The 18,843-nt window shown below is 37.5% G+C and overlaps 1 protein-coding gene across 1 annotated transcript; it reads right to left on the reverse strand.

The window, feature by feature from the left end:
- Window positions 1-1,285: 1,285 nt before the first annotated feature.
- LOC140141928 (FAST kinase domain-containing protein 3, mitochondrial-like) lies at window positions 1,286-15,214 on the reverse strand. The gene is made up of 7 exons (XM_072163811.1): window positions 15,101-15,214; window positions 6,334-7,977; window positions 5,364-5,487; window positions 4,673-4,800; window positions 4,119-4,146; window positions 2,697-2,814; window positions 1,286-1,387 (listed from the first exon to the last, which is right to left on the reverse strand). The coding sequence occupies exons 2-7, from the start codon at window positions 7,871-7,873 to the stop codon at window positions 1,301-1,303; spliced, it is 2,025 nt and encodes a 674-aa protein (XP_072019912.1). The 5' UTR covers window positions 7,874-7,977; window positions 15,101-15,214; the 3' UTR covers window positions 1,286-1,300.
- Window positions 15,215-18,843: the final 3,629 nt, after the last annotated feature.

The following is an 18,843-nucleotide window of genomic DNA, read 5'->3' on the forward strand; positions in this document are numbered from 1 at the left end:
AAAAAAAAAATATACTATGTATGTAATGTTAAATTTGTCAACAATAAATCAGAACACAAAATATTGTAACAAATGAAAGATTAACATAAAGTTTGAATTTTGTACAAATTATGAAATTTGAGAATTTAAGTCTAGAAACACTTATTTTATCTATATTTTGGTAAGTACAATACAATTTGGTAAATTACCAGGTATTACCAATGTAAAATACTGGCAATTTACCAATTTAAAATACTGGTCCCAATCAAGGAAGCATTTCACTTCACAAATTTAAACAAGTGATCATATCACCAACACTCTTCCAAAGTACATATCAGCAAAATAGTCAATAATCAAACAATTCATACACTACGGCATATGACAAAGCATTGGGATTAGTCCAGATTGAGTTGTATTTGTGACATTGCTAAACCAGTTATTTTAAATTTACTCCTAACATGTGAAGATATAATGGTAGTTAACTCTTTTGAGTTAACTTGAATTATTTCAGCTGATACAGGCAGGTCCAGATTTACTCCTAACATGTGAAGATATAATGGTAGTTAACTCTTTTGAGTTAACTTGATTTATTTCAGCTGATACAGGCAGGTCCAGCCTCCCCGGCATATAGCGCCACCACATGTCCAGTGACCAAGTGTGGTGCCTCATAGGATGGTGGGATTGGTTTAACCCACCCACCCTTCCGACTTTTGGTAAGGAGGTTGAAAGGGGCAACTGGGCAGCTCCGGCTTAATTCTGGAGCCTTAATCCTCGCATCCCAATTCCGGGGTCCAGGAGCCCATGTCAGCCTCTTGCTGTGGTCTCCCGGCAACACCAGGCTCCATTCATCATTCCCCAGTCGGGCAAATATTAGGCAGTATCTTGGCACCCTGAGCATTAAAAGGGCATTTCGTGATCCACAGCATCATCCCCCCACTTTTCACAAAAAAAAGTTGAGATTTTTATATCACTGGAAACCTCTGGCTACATAGTGTTTATTTACAATATATTTCTTGCAGATTAATTCGTTTAACAAAGATATCGTGAAATTTTAATTTCGTTCTGGTATACCAGAACGAAATTACAACATATTGTCTATGGAGCAGTGTAATACACATAATCATGCATAACTCGCAAACGCAAAATCGGAATCAACTGAAATTTTGGGAATAAGCTTTTTTCGTGGATATCTACTTAATAATGTCATAAAAAGAGGATGATAGGATCACAAAATACTCCTTTAAGTGAATCATGGCCATGACTGCCATAGCATAGCTTCAATAATAGTTTACCCAGGCATCACATACCATCCAGCCAAATATCAAGCTCCATTGCATCCAACTCTGTTACTGATGAAAGCTGCACGCTCCTCTGTGTCAATTAATGTGATGATATCTTCAACCTGTAGCTGCAAGTGTGGATTCAGAGATTAAACAGACAAAATAGTTACTCCATAGGCTAATACATATACATTACACACCTACTGGAAGACATTACCATAATCTCCACACAGTGGTGTAAAATTCAAATGGATTCACCTGATCAGGTAATACCATTTCAAATTAACACCACCTGTGTGGGTGATTAAGGTCATATCTTCCATATTTCTATAGAGTTTCAATAACCAGATACAGTAAACCGGAAATTCGTAAAACGTAAATGTGCTGGAAAAAGAACCCAAAGAATTTTCCAGAAGAGTCCTAGAAGCCATTCACATCAGGAAAAAAGGACCAGATTTGAACAGAGACACTGGACTGGACTTAGAATTTAGATCCAGTTTGGGACAACCTTCGCATACCCAAGACCACCAGGGGGACGAGGACAACACCTTTGACGCCATCTTCTTCTAGTGTGACGTCATCCAAGGTTGTCAACAAGCCATAAATCATCAGAGCCATAACATCCGGCTGAGGACGCAGTTGGTACTGTGAAAGTGCTCCCGGTAAGCGATCAAATTTTAAGTAGTGTTGAAGTCAAAAATTTTCCTAATTTAATTTATACCACTATGTATGAATATTCAATTTTATATCAGCAATTCATAATTTGGTAGCATTGTTGAGGTATGTAGGTCTAAAGCCACAGGTCATAAATGTTTGTTTGAAAGTAAGAGACATAGCCATAGAGGTGTATGGATTTAATTGGAAAAGACTAATCCCAGGGTTACAATTCAGGTATTTTCAGGCCTCTTTGGGTATCAGTTGAGTCTAACAAAATGTGCAAAACATATTTAATTCACCCAGGGCTCTAAATGGGGGGAAAAATCTAAAGGTCCACAAGACCCTTGACCCTGAAATTCCAAGGGTCATCGCTAATTTCCAAGGGTCCCATAATAATATCAAAAGTGTTTTTCTGGGGAAGATCTTCATTTTTTTCTTGTCATTCAAGCTTGCAAATTCTGCAAGCTTGCAAGACCTGAATTCAGCTGATCAACTTCGATTGTGCTAATCAGTTTGCAAGAATCTTTTAAATCAGTGTGCAAGTATCAGTTCACAGATTTACACTTATATTTGATTCTTGACTTTTTGTAAATTTTACACTTCGCCTATATGGATGACAAATATAGAATGAAGCCATTGTCTAATGTTACTTCAGTATTTTGGGTAAGGAATAATAATTTTAAAATCTATGTCTATTAAATAAAGTCTATGTATGATGATCTACCAACACTTATATACATGTAAACATACACACACCCCCACACAAATCCACCAACTTACCCATACAACTTGGTATCCATTAGCCTGAAGATGTTCTTCCATAAGCTTATTCCATACCAAAGCATGTTGGGGTACATTGGCGGCATAGCATTTAGAATCCTGTAAAACTACTGCTTCTCTACAAAGATGGAAAAGATGATGACACAGGGAATTAACTGATTATCCAAAATCACAATTTTAAAACAAATAGGTGCAATATTTCAAGTTCATCTGGAATGTAACATTATACAACTGAGAATTGTTTTTTGTTTGTGTACAATTCCATGAACAAATACTGACATATTTTAGTGATGTGTCACTACTATTGGTTTCATCAGACTAGCACAATATCTCATCTGACTGCTTCCTTTTACAGGTAACAGGAACTGTTGTAGACTCAAGTCGTTGATAGAGAAGCTGATAAGACTACTAGGTGGCTCAAAGAAGCCATTCGGAATCGAAGAAAGGGAAAAGACAAACAAAGACAAGGGAGCCTACACACTAAACAATATCTTTGACAAACTCACTATGCCCTCTACGGCAGTTCGGAGCTCCTGATGCCTATATAAGGAAGCAGTCAGACATGTGATTGAGGTTGCTGGTCTGATGAAACCACTAGTATAGTTGTGAAACATCACTACAATTGAATACCTGAGTGGAAGAAGGGCCAATTTTTACAAAAATGAGTTAGACCCAGCATTTTATTGCCAGCAGACTGTTCTTCCTTGTGTGTGAAAGATGAGCCAAAATTCACTCTCTAAATAGTCTTCCCTGTACACTTAATCATGGTTTTCATGGAAGAAAGGCCCAACTCCACGGAGTTGGGCCCTTCTTCCACAAATATTGGATTAAAGAGGAATTTTGTTCATCCATGAAATCTGCTTTTCACTACAATAAACTTTCTTGCTAACATATTACATACTTCTACTTGTGCAATTAATGGATAATTACCTAATTTCTGTAGCAATTTATAACACATCTGCTTACGGAACTGGCACTTGCAATATATTAGTGGAAGAAGGGCCCAACTCCATCTCGTATTAAGACCTGTACCGTTGCCATGGAAACATCATATATAATTTCGAATGTATATAATATTGTATTTTCATGTATTAAAGGTCCCCTGAAGATGAAAACATTCTGTCTATAAAACTTTTCCAAATATTAAGTTTTTTCTTAATATCTCAAAAACAGTTTTGATGGAGTTGGGCCCTTCTTCCACTCAGGTATTCAATTGTATTATGCAAACATCTACAATTTTTAATGGAATTATACACAAAGAATAAACAATTCTCAGGTGGAATATTTGGACTCCTCTTCAGGTTTAAGCATTTCATTCATAGTAAGATAACAGTTTTTACAACAAGCCTCATCACTTTCCTTTTCAAAAAAAAACACCACACAATCTACAGTATCATTACATTTAATACAACTTCAACTTACTTTATCTCTTCTTGCTTCAGTACAAAATCTGAAAAAAGGCAAAAGACAACAATAATTGTTATTTGGGTTTACATAATTATTGGAGCCTCATGTTGTTTTTTCCCCAAAAGAACATTGGCTACCAATCAATTGCATCACCCTGGCCTCTGTACAGTACCAAAACACAGATATTGATCATTTGGGATCAACTTCCAACATAGGGCTGGAGAGTGGAGAGTTGCGATGGTTGAAAACTGGACCCCGGGATGTGTGTGTGTGTTGGGGGATGTGCGGTGCAAAGCGCCAAACTTTTTTTTTGGATCTAGTAAACTAAAATTGGGCCAAATTATAGACTGTGTAGCAAAATTTCAATACAATTTTCAGAGTTTGAGGTTGAAAGAACTGGAGCATATCCAAATGTGGGTCTTTAGGAACTACTGGAGAGCCTGAAAATGGGACCCTTGACAGCCGCACATACCGGTACCACATTTACATGTGAGTGTGCCCCCCCCCCCACCATTTCAATGGTAATTTATCTCAGCAATTTGAAATTTCTTGTGTATTTTCTATTTTACCTATAGTATACCCCAAGCCAGCATCAATATCTTCAACCACATCTGATGTGTCCTTGGCTACACTAGTCAGAGCCTCCTTGGTCATCACTCTGGCTTTCTTGTATACTCTCTCCACCTTTGGTGACAATCTGCAGAAAGATAGGTGTAAAGATAGGGTTAAATTTGTAAGGAATTGTGTTGCGCTGTATTCACAAAGAATATGCTTGTAATTGTCTATGTCGGAATGAAAGTTTCCAAAATAATAGACACTACTACAAGCCAGCGGCGTAGCTGGGATTTTTTTCCAGGGGGCAAGCCTGTAGGGGCGGGGGCCCAAACTAGGGAGGGGCCCAAATAGACAATTTTGCCAGGCTTATTGATAATAATCGTATGGTATTGCATATCGTATGGATTCCAATATCTCTCTTTCCCTCCTCTCCCTCTCTCTCTCTCTCTCTCTTTTTTCCTCTCTCCCTCCCTCCTTTTTCCTTGCACTAGGGGGCGGGGGCACAAATAGGCAATTTTTGCCAGGAAGCGACCCCCCCCCCTCGGCAGCTACGCCACTGCTACAAGCTGCCATTGACAATTATTAATTACCTTATTGCTTAAAATACAGAACCGAGTTATTATCTGAAGCTGAGACTATTATACCTGGTTGCATTAAATCATTTTTTTAAACGCTGCATGTAAAATAAAACTTGGCAATACTAACTTTCTTTGTCCAAGATCTGCCGGGATGGAATAAATTATCTTCTGAAATTCTGGAAGGTTTGCTGTAAAACCTCTGACTCTCATCACTTGGTGCATCTTTCTCAGGTTGTTCAGCATGGCTAAATCTGAAACAGAAGTTGATGAAATGAGCATGAAATTAGTCTTAAAAAAAGCCAAGTGGAGTGATTTCAGCACACTTTATAGGAATTCACTGACCACTGTGGCTTAAGACACACCATATGAACAATTTTTAGCAGCTTACAGCTACGAAGCGTGCACCATATACCATCGCAACCAGATGAGTTCCCCAAGTTATCATAAGGTCCCCAGGACAATGACCAATAATTAGCAGTATCATCCTCGCTATACAATGTAAGGGGAAATTCAAGTTAACTCAATTATTATTTCATGAAAACAAATGGTGACTGCTGGGCCAGGGTACAAATTTGCATCACCACACAATAATGCACCACAGTCTAATGCTTTAATGTTTCAGCTTGTTTGACTCTTTCACCATTACAGCAGCCTAGTGATATTTTTCATAAATATGGCTTCAATTTAAAAAGCAACATTGAATACCGGTACTTTATTTCTTCTTGTTTCATTGGTAGATTAACCCCTTAAATGTATAATTAAAATTGTGTTGGCAAATGTATAGGCCTATATGGCAACATCCGTATTTATATTGTGTGGAACACAATTGGAATTGATATTTCTGACATCAGATCTTTGATTTCCTTTATCTGAATCTTTTGTTAAATAACTCTTTCGTCAAAGTCCCCCCAACCCCTACTACAGTGGAACCTTGTTAATACAAGTTGTCAGGGCCTTGAAGTTTAGTTTTGTGTTACAAGGCATTTGTGTTATCAGGTAATAATGTATTAATAAAGGTATGCTTTGGTCTTTAAACATATCTTGTAATATCATCTTTTTGTCAGATTTTGTTTTAACGAGGTTCAATAGGTACTTACCATCTAAAGACACCTGCTGAGACAACCTTCTCAAAATGAATTCAACCATCTGGTCTGGGTACCTGCCACAACACATCAAGGAGGTAGCTATTGAAATACACACCCAGAATGGTTCCTTTTCCATTTCCGCCATGTTGCAGGCATTTGTCACAAAATCAAGGATTTGGGGCACATCTGGCGGCAGGTAGGCAAGTTTTGCAAAAGCCTGGGTAATGTTTGTTAAGCTTAGCATTGTATATGGTCGGTTTGATTGGACAATCAATTCAGCTATGGCATCAAGAAGTGCTGGATGAAGGTGGTTAAACATGGTGTATACTCTGCAGATGTGAGACAGTTGGTTCAGATTCCAAGCATCGTATGACCCTGAAGAGCTTGTGATCATCTGTGCTATGTGGTCACCAACAACTTGGAAAAACTCCTCATCATAATACCGATGTTTGCTTAAAGCAATCATGATGCTCACCAAGTCACGCCGGAAAACTTCATCAAGTTTATCTACTAAGAATTCAAGAGCCAATTTACAGTATGTTTTGGTGTGACCTCTCATATCAACTACTGCTGTGAGCCCTTGTATCACACTCTCCACTGTCAGGTTGTTTCCAGCTATCAAAATTGCCAACAATCTGTTCACAAGTTTCTTCTGATCATCAAAAGATAATCTTCTTCCTAAAACTTTTAAAAACCTCGCTACCATTATCAATTGAGTGATATCATTGATTATGTCAGGAACTTTGAGTGCAGCACCATCTAGTAGTAACCGGGCCAATGTGTTGGATCCAGGTATTCTGTTTAAAATCACCACCAATAGAGACAGTTCATTGGGCGGCAAGGTGTTAAGTCTGTGTTTACATTGTTCCAGTAAAGTCCGCACCAAATCACTCCTATCAGAGATATTCAGCCTTTGGACAGAATCCAATATGGATAGGAAAGATGCATCACTCATATGAGGCGAGTCCTGTAAAACTTTGCTGCATAGATGTCTAAACCCTTCCATCTTGATAAGCTCTGTTGTACCAATCTCTGCTGGAAGATGATCAACATCACTTGCCACTTTCTGATAATCTCTTCCACACACCTGACCAAGACACCATAAAGCTCTAGCTGAATGGACTTCAGTGAACTTATCTTCCTGTTCTTCATAGACACCTAGAATAGCCTGTACAGAGTCTGCATCACAGATTTGTTCTAGTAGAATCAGACTACCTTCATCAACCATCTCTTCTACAGGCTCTGACTGCGGTTTCACCTGATTGGGGGATGGAACAGTGGTGCGAGGCATTTGCCAAGGAGGCTGCTGGGTGTTTAGGATACTTGAATGATGCCAAAATCTTCTTGAAGGTGATAGTGGTGAATTCATCTTGTGAGTTGTGGACATCGTCAGTTTGGTATCATAATATTGACCAACATCACCTGTAAGGATGGTGGAAAGAGTTGATGCTGGCATCCTCTGTCTACTACTGGATTCACAGACCCTTCTCATTACCTGGTGTGAAATTATACAAGTTCTCCATGGTCTGATACAATTATAAATCTGCAACATGGTGGAACCTTTTTCTGTAGTTAAGAGTTGATTTCAAAAGATCCTGGCAGGTAAACTAAGACTCTTCATTTCTTAACGCACACTGTTAATTTTCTTGATGTCACCTGTGAATTGAAGAAAAATGAAAAGAGGCATTAGTGGGATATTTAATCCAGTGATTCTAATACCGGTACTACACAAATTTTTTCACATAGACATGAGTAGTTGGAGCATCACACTAGTAACTCCCAAGGTCTGACTAAGAGCAAAGTGTCTGAATAAGGAATCCAACATGAACGGGGAATTAGCCTTTGTCATCCTATCAATCCAGACCCTTTATTCAGACTCTTCATTAAGACACTTATTTAGACAGTTGATTGCCTACAAGTGTGTAAACAGAGAAAGAGGCTTGCACATCATACACTGGAACATGGTAACATTGAAACATTACAAACTAGCGCACGAGACCAAATTAATGATGCTTATAACGTTATTCTTAATATATCAATGTACAGGGGAAAGAAGAATTGGGTCATTCTTCGGTAAGGTGCCTAATTGCAGTCCCGTCACTTTCAGGAGTCGTAACTAAAACACGAAACATGATTTCGAATTTTATTTTTTGGAGTTGTTTAGTGTTGACGTTCCTTTTATATCTTAAAACATCGAAATATTAAAAGAAGTTCTTATTTTTGAGAAAATTGCTTAAATACAGGGTGCCACAACCCCAAAAACCCCATGTCCCGATTGGGGGTCATCAAAACTTTTGATGCTGATATCTTTTAGTGGATAACTTCTGCATTGTAAAAAACACCAGGAATGACAAGTTATTTATTGTATATTGTAGAAAAAGTTATTTTAACACATCTTTCATAGCCAGGAGTAAAATAATTTCACCCTATATATCTAAAATTTCCTGTCCCTGTCCCTAAGCACCTGGAGAAAAAGACTAATTTTGTTAGGTCATATATGACCTGGAGAGCACAAGTCAATATGCAGTAAATTCATTTAGACATTTTTCCCTCATGTTGGCACAATAAATTCATCAAAACTATAACCGTTTCTTCACTCATACGGGTGGGTACCTTTATTAATCATCATCTCCGAACGCTTCTGATACCTAAAATGTTCGCATTTTTAATTTTACTTTTTTCAAAACTACAACAGTTGTACGTTTATTTCTATTCACCCCCCTTTATTAACCATGTGTATGTTATAGTATTCCCACTAGGGTCGTAAGTTCATTTCGTCACAATTTTGTGACGGATATGACGTTAGGAGATGATTTTACTATGAGAGAATCATTTCCGCCATGTGACGAAGATGATACAGCAGAATATCCATTCACTGACATCATCTCCATCACTCTACAGATAATGCCCTGCTTTGACCTTAAAACTGGTCAAATGGAAATGTAATGATATGTTGCATAATCTTGGTTATACTCCCTTCCTCTGAGGGTAAAAAACAAATGTTCAATGTGCGACATATTTTTGGTATCAGTTGAACGTCGTTGCAATTGTGACAGAGATGACGACGGTGACGGATATGACAGCTGCTGCAGAAAAAGCCAAAAAAATACATCAAGCTGCTAAGGGAGTGTTCATTAATACTTTGGTAGGGGGGGCTGGTCTTCCTCCAATTTTTCGCTCGAAAACTTTTTTGACCCCCTCGATGGACCGCTAAACTTTTTTTACCCCCCTCTTTTGACAGACAAAACTTTTTTCCCCCCCCCCCCTTTATCGTATAACAAACATTAAAACATTATTCTTAATAGTGTTGTTTCCAGTGGTGTGGTATCTGGGTCACATGTCATTGAGGGAGGTAAATGTTTGAAACATCCCCGGTGGGGCAATTGCGCATGAAATACAAGCACAAGGAAATTTTCATTTTATACTTAATTTAGATTTGTCCCAAATCAGGGTGTTTATCTGATTTTACAGGTATTAATGAAAGGATTTATTTTGAGGTTCATAGGCACATCAGCATAGGGATAATTTGGAATTTTGGATCCATGGCGTTTATGATAGTACAAATGCAAAAATTTTGCCATATTGAAGCTTGAATGGTCAACTACTGTTAAAATTGGAACTAATTTATGCAAAAAGCTAAAATGGTCAAATATGAGATTAATTTGGTCACACAAATGTACACAGGTATCAGTTTTGGCCCCCAAAGACCGTGGCACCTGGGTCTGTGCCCACTCTGCCCTATGGTAAATCTACCCATGGGCCTATGTGTATAAAATAATTTTGCAATAAGAAATAGTAAACTGAAGTGTGCAGTTTACGTGCAAAGAAATCCAATGACTGTATTTGCAATATTTTCTTGATTTAGTTGTATTTTGATCAGATTGGTACATACTCATGTTTGAAGAGATATAAATTCTATGATAAAAAGTGCCATTTTTTTGGTTAGACCAACCAAGATATTGCATGTTGCTGATCATCTTTAATGTTATATTAATTTTAGATATGTGTACAGTAAGTGCCATCATTTTTTCAAACAAAAGCACTGAAAACCCCAACTTGCCCATGTTAAAAGTGACATAGAGGGTCTCAATGCGAGCGCAGCGCGCGAAAATTTTGGGTTTTAAAGTGGAAAAGTTTTTGGCCCCCCCTTTCCTACCACCTAAAACTTGTTGGTCCCCCCTCTTTTAAGGTCCAAAACCTTTTGGCCCCCCCCCCCCCTTTTTACCAGCCCCCCCCACCAAAGTATTTCTGAACACTCCCTAATAAAGATTGAGCCAAACACTTTTTTACTACACTGGAGACATATCTCTTTCTTAATCTGTAAAATAGTTAACAGAAAAATCATTTTGAAATGTCTATTTTCCAAACCTTCAAATATGCACCTTACCGAAGAATGACCCAATTACGTATCACACACTAGCACATATTTAAACATGAATTTACAAATGGAAATATAACATGCATAGGCAGATATACCAGAGTAAAAACTCCGGACATACCTGCCTGTGCGGAGACTTGAACCCCAGACCTCTCGCTTGTCGGGCGAACGCTCTACCACTGAGCTTTACACAAGGTCTCCCACCACTAACTGACTCCTTTTTCTAGTAGAGCTACACAGACTGTCCCTGATAAACAGGACTCAAGTCTGGTACTTATGGATATGAGCAGTCAAGGGTGAACAGTACAAACAACACATTACATGCCAGTGTACGAGATCAATTAATGTAAGTAATTTTTTTGACATCACTTGGCAACACTCTTCCCACTCCGCCACTTGATGTACAATCATAATTTTTGGTACTTTGAATTACAGGATACACATGAAACTTTACACCCATTCTGCACAACCTGGAAGGGTTTTAAATTGATTTATAATGCTTCATAAAATCTTATGTAAAGGAGGGGACATTATTTTTGAGATTTTTGACAAATCTTTCTTTGGGTCACAATTTTTCTGTAATTCAAATGTGCAAATGATTTTAATTTCAAAACTTAGGTGCATATATAATCCAGTAGTAAATTTAAAATTCCTATACTATATAAATTAGAGCTTTCAAAATGTTGCTTTTTGAAGATGAAACATCAAAATGTCAAAAAAAGTGAACTTTTCACCATATGGAAAAACTAAGGTATTTGTGTGATTTCTTTTATGTGTGATTTAAAAGGGGAGTAGACATACTTCATTATAAATTTAAAAAAGAAATCCTTCAGCTTCTTTCATTAAAGGGCAGGTCTATTGCAAAAACAATTCGAAGAGAATAATTATTACATTACAAGTTGACACTCGTTGTAATTTTTTAATGCATATTTCTCCTAAAAAAGGAGAAATTGTGTGGGTAAAAGTTCGGGCTTGTACGTATTCTTCCCCCTGTTTGAAGCGTACCATATGTGTTCTTTTTACGCCGTTTGGCTGATGATGTAAGTAAATGAAGCATACGTACACTATATGTGACATGATCAAGGGAAATGATTCGGATGTCGCTAATATTGATTTTGAGTTAATTGACAAAGAAAGTGTTCAAATTCTTTTGTTTTTTATTGTTTTCAGCGATTGATGAATTGACATAAACTTTGCAAAGAAAAGTCGTATCAAGTACATGTATGGGGTTTTCAGTTTCTGAAAACTTTAAATGTCCTCTTTAGAACCACATGTAAAACTAATTTTCGACCAGGATCGACACGTGACCCATTCCCCTTGATCATGTCACATATCATGCTCTCATCATACATTCATAATACATACACGCTATGTAACAGCGTGATTGGTCGAGAGCCGGGCATAAACAGCGTTTATGCCCGGTGTCCCGGATGTTAGATCGCCGGGTAGGAAAAGTGCAGGAAAATCGTGCATTTTAGTAACTTTTTTGTTATTATTACAAAATGTTCTGGTATGTATGAACGGGGCAAGCGGCCCCTCGGGCATAAACAACCGTTTAGTCATGAAAATATATGAATGAACCCCTAAATCACAATCACTTTGACATTAGCAACAATGAGTTGTACTATTATTTACCATAACAATGCTGCATAACAATATGCAGACTATTGTTCTCATTTGGGGAACAAAGGGTCACACAGTATTGTTACTATGCCGGTCACACGTTTTAAACTCGCCACCCAAAAAGGGTGGAGATGTTACGCTTTTTGGTATCAAGCTGCATTTAATCTCATATATTTTCATAATTACCAAAGCTAGATCAATGCATGTGGTCTCATTTGAAAGCTGTATTATTATGTCATATTCCTGCAAAGTGGCATTGCCATAGTCCATCCAGAAGTGAAGATATACTTTTTGTAGCTTGAAGTACAGGGGTGGGGCGGTGGCGGCCGCGGGTGGCGCGCCGCCTGTACAAACTATATGGGAAATTGACATTTTAGTACTATTTTTGCAGAAACGTTGATATTTTTGTCAAATCTTTGTGTATGGCTATAAATTTGGTACCAAAAGAAAGCCAACATATTCTACTTTATTGTTTTATGATTGACAAGTAGGTAAATGAATGTATAGTATGGATAAACTGAGTGATAATAAAGAAAATAATAATAACATAGCGATTTTGTGACAATTATAAACTTGCAAATCGGTGGGAAAAATTACTTTTAAAATAATATTTCATGCCCATTGATTTATTTTATTTTAAAAAGCCAAATAATGTTAACTGTTGGGCCTATAATATATTTTTTTGTTTATTTAAAGTCAATTAATGTCAGCATGATGCTAATGACATTTTTGCAACCAATAAATCAGAAAATCCATGAAAATGAAGATGAATTTGGACTTCAAGATCAGTATCCTCCAGGAACTAAGGTCATCAATGGATACTACTAAAAAGTACTATCTGCACAACATTCAGGCAATCCACATCACTACAAAGCCAATCCTAAAGCCAATTGATGCTATCATACCTAAAGACTGTATCATATTTTGGCATCAAAACATGCCATCGGACACAACCTGCATGGACTATATGGATGTAATGTGTGCAATAATTTTCACTCTAAGATACTTTTTACATAATCTATGTTCTTAAAATCCTAATATTTGTGTATATGTTTGAAAGAATCAGCCTGTTTTTATGGGACATAGATAAATTTCATGTACATCTTTTTAAAAGGTGCATTGCCATCGACACATTTAATTACTCGGTAAACGCAAGTTGTTTCAGGTATGTTAATGTTTTTTAAGTAAATTATGATGACTTGTTTCAGTGATTCTTGCTGCCACAAAAGCATGTTGGAATGTGTAATAGTTAGTCTGATATAGATAGGTTTTTGGGGTGATAATGGGAAATTAAGACACGGACTCTTGTGAGAAGATTAAATTTCCGATTATAATTTTGCACCAAATTGGGATGGAAATATTTATTTTGGGTGAATCATGAACCCCATGCAATTTTATATTGTTGTGAGGGTCTAAGTGTGCTCTGCAAGAAAATAGCATTTTTTTTTTTGCTATAGGGTTACCATAGAAAATTTTATTGTAAAAAACATTGAATGACTAAAAATATATAAAAATTCACATTTCAGTCAATGTTACCTGTTTATCTTACACCTAGTGTCAATTCTGAGTGCATATTTGGATTCCTTGGACAATTTCCTTTCAGAAAATGTATACTTTTACTACCATAGGGGGTATACTTCAGCAAATATGAATTTGTAAAGGTAAAATCATGTCGCGAAAGCAAAAATCACCATGTAACGCGAAAGGAGGCGACCTTAAAACGCACGACCTGCCTTTGCTTTGTAATATTTCATCCAACTGAAACTATAATAACTATAGCATGGCCATTGCACTCGCACAGGGAAATCAGATACATGAGTTTGTGGACTTAACATGGTTTATATGCTAGTCTCAGATTGATCACGCTGAAATTCTAAGCTCAAATTATTTTTTAGCCCAAATATTTCTCATGATATTGATATACATATGAATTGTAAGGGGCTGTGCAATAATTATGAGCCGGGGGGGGGGAGTAAAATTTCCAAACAGCTCGCCAAAATCGCTTGCCCCCCCACCATCAAAAATTGCTTCCCCCCCCCCCTCTCGGCCTGCCCAAAATTCTTTGCTCCCTCCCCCCTTGCACATGCCAAATGTTTGGGATCCCAATTTACAAACTTTAATTGACCATTTCTAGACAAGTTGCAGTCATAGACCTTAAGCATCATATTTCGAGGCGCGGAAAGACACCAAATTGGTGTCGTATGACCTTTGACATTTTTTTGTGGCGAGTGACATGGTCTTTCAATTCACGCCGAGTGTCCCTTGACAGGCGTGACTATGCTTCAGTGGTCATGAAAGAATTCAAAAGATAACCTCTGCCCCAATAATCCCGAGCTATTGTCTGAAACTGCTCCTCGGAAGATGTATCATAAGAACTCAGTCTTCAAATGATAGTCATGTAACGACCAAAAGATAAATTACTGACTATCATTGAACTTGAAGACTGAGTTCCGCAGTCTAGACAAGTTGGCCCTACTGTGTCTGCGTTATGTGAAAAAGGACTTAGTAAGTATGTACGTGCAACGCTTTTGATGTTTTGCGAGACTGTCTGTGAGGGATCCGAACAAAAAAATGATGGAGCCTATTCTTGACGGTGTAATATTCCTTCAACACGCTGCCGTACGGTAACAGTCTTATACGATGGACGGATAGTATCAGTTTGTGAATGAGGACATCGTATAAGTTCCTTGTACTACATTTGTACTATAACTAGAAAATTGAAATGATATAAGCTTACAAAATTACTCTTATTTTAATACCTGCTACTTTAACACTCACTATCAATGCAATTTACTTCAAAGTTCAAATATCAAGTGCTTTTTAGAAGAAAAACACGGCAAGCTTTTGGTAAATTGTTCTCCGAGATTTTTTGGAAGAAAAATAATTCAATCACATGATCAGAGATTCGTCGAACCATGTAACCCACATGTCGATGTTAAGGGCGCACACCACTATTTACACACACCACAAAAGGCCAAATTATACGCGTATGGACAGTATTTTATTGTGGGACATATAGAGCACATCTAGACTATGCCATAGTCGATTTTTGATAAATAAAAATGTTATTAATCATGATGAACGCATTCAGTTGAACTCGAAATTATACTGATATTTAGTAGGCCTACATCAAAATACTAGTATAAAATGGTTATGAAAAAGTTTAGGCTATATAATTATATTTGTGACAGTAAAAGTAAAGTATAGGCCCTACGTAGGCTTATATTATTGAATGCAACATATCATAATGGCATAATTATAATGACACTTCAATACTGAACAATTCTAATTTTAGAATCTGCCAGTTTATTATCCGAAAAACCGACTATGGACTTTCACTTTTAAGCAGAACTTTACCCCGGGACTCACACACTGTCAATCATACTTGTTTATCAATAAAATCTAACCACAAGACTAAGCATGGTGGTACAATACGCGCTAGATGCATACGTTCATCCACCAGCACAAAAGCGCCGCATTCCCTAGATAGTTGTGTACCATGTATAGTTATAATGGTACCAGTACGCGTCGGGAGGATTTAAACAATAACGAGATCTGGGCGACCAATGTCAAGCCAGATTCATTTTTAAAGATGCATTACATCATCACCAATTTTAGTTAGGCCAGAAATTGGCCTAACTCTCAAGGCAAAGTCAGTAGTCCACTTGGGAAGCTAACAAACAGAGGGCGTACGGTGACTGAAAAGATCAGTTGTGAAAATCTATCAATTGTGCACTCATTAATTAAATCAGAGTTTTAAGCTTAAATGTAATAGCCAGAGTAGTGCACAATTGGCAAGTGGACTACGGAGAAGTCTAGAGCACATCAGACATATCGAATTGCATTCTGAATACGAAGAATGTTCTTCTGATATCAAATAATTTTGATTTTTGAAATTCGCAATGTAATACACATTTTATGGCAAATGATTAAAATTTGATATTTTTCACATTTTTGATATAAACAGTCCTCGAAGTAAATTTTATAAATCTAATGACATATTCTTAAAGTGTATGTAGCTGGGAGGAAAAGCCGACGATCAATTGAAAATCAAGTTTGACCTTTCATATTGAAGATATGGATTTTTTTCCCAAAAAGACCTAATCTTTTTTGATGTTTTGGGTATTTTTGATATTAAACAGTACTCAAAGTAAACTTTATAAATCTGATGATTTATACTTAAAGTGTATGTAGGTGGGATCACAGATATTGGAACACTGTGTTCCAATATCTGTGGTGAGATAAAGCCGACGATCAATTGAAAATTTTGACCTTTCGTATTGAAGATATGGATTTTTCCCCAAAACACCAAAAAGATTAGGTCTTTTGGGGAAAAATCCATATCTTCAATATGAAAAGTCAAAATTTTCAATTGATCGTCGGCTTTTCCTCCCAGCTACATACACTTTATGTCATTAGATTTATCAAATTTACTTCGAGGACTGTTATATCAAAAATGTTAAAAATATCGAATTTTAATCATTTGTCATAAAATGTCTATTATATCGTGAATTTCAAAAATGAAAATTATTTGATATCAGAAAGACATTCTTCGTATTCAGAATGTAATTCGATATGTCTGATGTGCCCTCGTGTCCCACAAAAGATTCTGTCGAAACGCTCAAAACGCTCATTCCGAATAATATTACTAAATATTAATTCAGGAGGGACTAAATATTTCCTTCTTAAAATCTTTGCCACTTCAAATTGTAATGAAACTAGATCGATTGGGGGTTGGTAGCGCCCGGGGCAAGAAACAAAATTGGCCCCCCCCTAGCCTGAGTCCCTGGCCTCTCACTCGCAAAATGGCGGACAAACATGGCGGCGGCTCGTTCGAGGCCTGAGAACGATCCGTGCATTTTTTATGGAGGACTTTTTCATGCGCGACCCTGTATATACAGGGTCGCGCAAAACGCAACTCTAATTGGTACAATGAAATATCAGCGCGCCTATTATCCATATATGGACTTATACAGTCCATATATGGAATATAGCCAGAGATCACTCAAATCAGCGCCATTTCGTCGGAATTTTAAACACCGATGCCGAAATTCAACCACGGCGCCGTGTGGAAGACACATTTGAATGATTTTTGGACATGATATACCGATTTGTGGAATAATAAACAAGGTATAATGAACGGCAAGTGTTCAAACATCGCTTGGACTAAACTGGAAGTGAAGAAAGAGTTGTACATAAATGATTTGGAAGAATCTGTGTGGATAGTATTGCCGGGAGTGCTGCTGTCATGGCTGTGTCATGTGTGTGCAAACGCAATGTGCATGTGTGTACACTATGCTTATGCTATACTTTTAAATGTAATATTTATACGTATGTCATGGTGATGATGTTGTTTTTACGTACTGTCTGACTCTGAGCCCAGCTAAGTGACGACAATTTTAATCAACTCTAAACAAGTTCATTCTTGCGGCAGTGACTGTGTCTTTCTGTCTGCATCTCAAGTTGCCGTGCAAAAACGGACAATTCAATGCACCATGACCATGTGCATGTAGGCTACATGCAAACCGTGTTACTTCTGACCAACTAGGCCATGAAGCCTATGTCATGGCATACATGGCATCACATTGAATCATTGATTGTACTTGTCTAGTTGTAGACAGGCCTAGCATCTGACTTGGTAAGAGAATAGAATACTGCTACTTGAAAATATCGTGTCACTGCAATCGTGTAATGATCAAAACTCTGAGACTTCCATGCAAGACTCTCCATCATTCATGCAGAATGGTGTACCAACAAAACATTTAGCGGATAGCCGTAGCACAGCGAGGCCTAGGCCCGAGGCTAACCTGGAGAAATCGGTTGATTTGCTTTTATAATTTATCTGTTAGACTGTGCCTGATGTCATGATTTTTGCCCGAGATTGTTGCATGCTAGTAAGCTAGTTCCAACTTCCAACATGTCCAAAGTCATGGACATGGTACTGGCACTGACTGGAGTTTTACGCTGATGTTGACAGTGTTACCATGTCATCATTATTATTGACTGTGTATTCTGACTGTGACATGGACATGGACATGATGAGTACTATTTGCCGAGATCTGACTGAACAAGCACCAATGCCGCGAATGGCATGTACCGCATGAGTATACAATGTGTCATCATGTCAGAAGCTGCAGGCCTACAAAAGAAAAACGGTAAGCAAAAACATGACAACAATTCAATTGTGGCCTATAGTTGAACATGATGTCCTCTCCTCTCCCGTATGAGGTTTGGACTATTAGTCCCTGCCCTACGTTAGCCCCTGTTGGCCTAAAATATACTAGCAAGTCATGACTGTATACTAAAAGTCCTAGCATATTCACCCCCCGAGCGTTAGCATGAGCTGCATCCATGACATTTTTTCCATTATTTTCATGGAAAGAAAGTAAACTATTTATGGAAATTTAATGTCAAAATTTAAATTTAACCTCTCAAAATGCCAGACACGCCCTGCTGTTTGTTGTCTTAATAGCAGTGATAGCTAAATGTAATAAGGGGGATGTAATTTTCTTCGGCAGGGG

The sequence above is a fragment of the Amphiura filiformis genome, chromosome 20 (assembly GCF_039555335.1).
Source record: "Amphiura filiformis chromosome 20, Afil_fr2py, whole genome shotgun sequence".
Taxonomy (NCBI): Eukaryota; Metazoa; Echinodermata; class Ophiuroidea; order Amphilepidida; family Amphiuridae; genus Amphiura; species Amphiura filiformis.

What these genes read in the sequence shown, in the direction of transcription:
- LOC140141928 (XM_072163811.1), bottom strand. Translation starts at nt 7,873, where the DNA reads ATGTTGCAGATTTATAATTGTATCAGACCATGGAGAACTTGTATAATT. An exon ending in GCAGATCTTGGACAAAGAAA is followed by an intron (nt 4,801 to 5,363) that starts GTTAGTATTGCC and finishes ATCTTTCTGCAG; the next exon opens with ATTGTCACCAAAGGTGGAGA. An exon ending in TGGCTTGGGGTATACTATAG is followed by an intron (nt 4,147 to 4,672) that starts GTAAAATAGAAA and finishes GCCTTTTTTCAG; the next exon opens with ATTTTGTACTGAAGCAAGAA.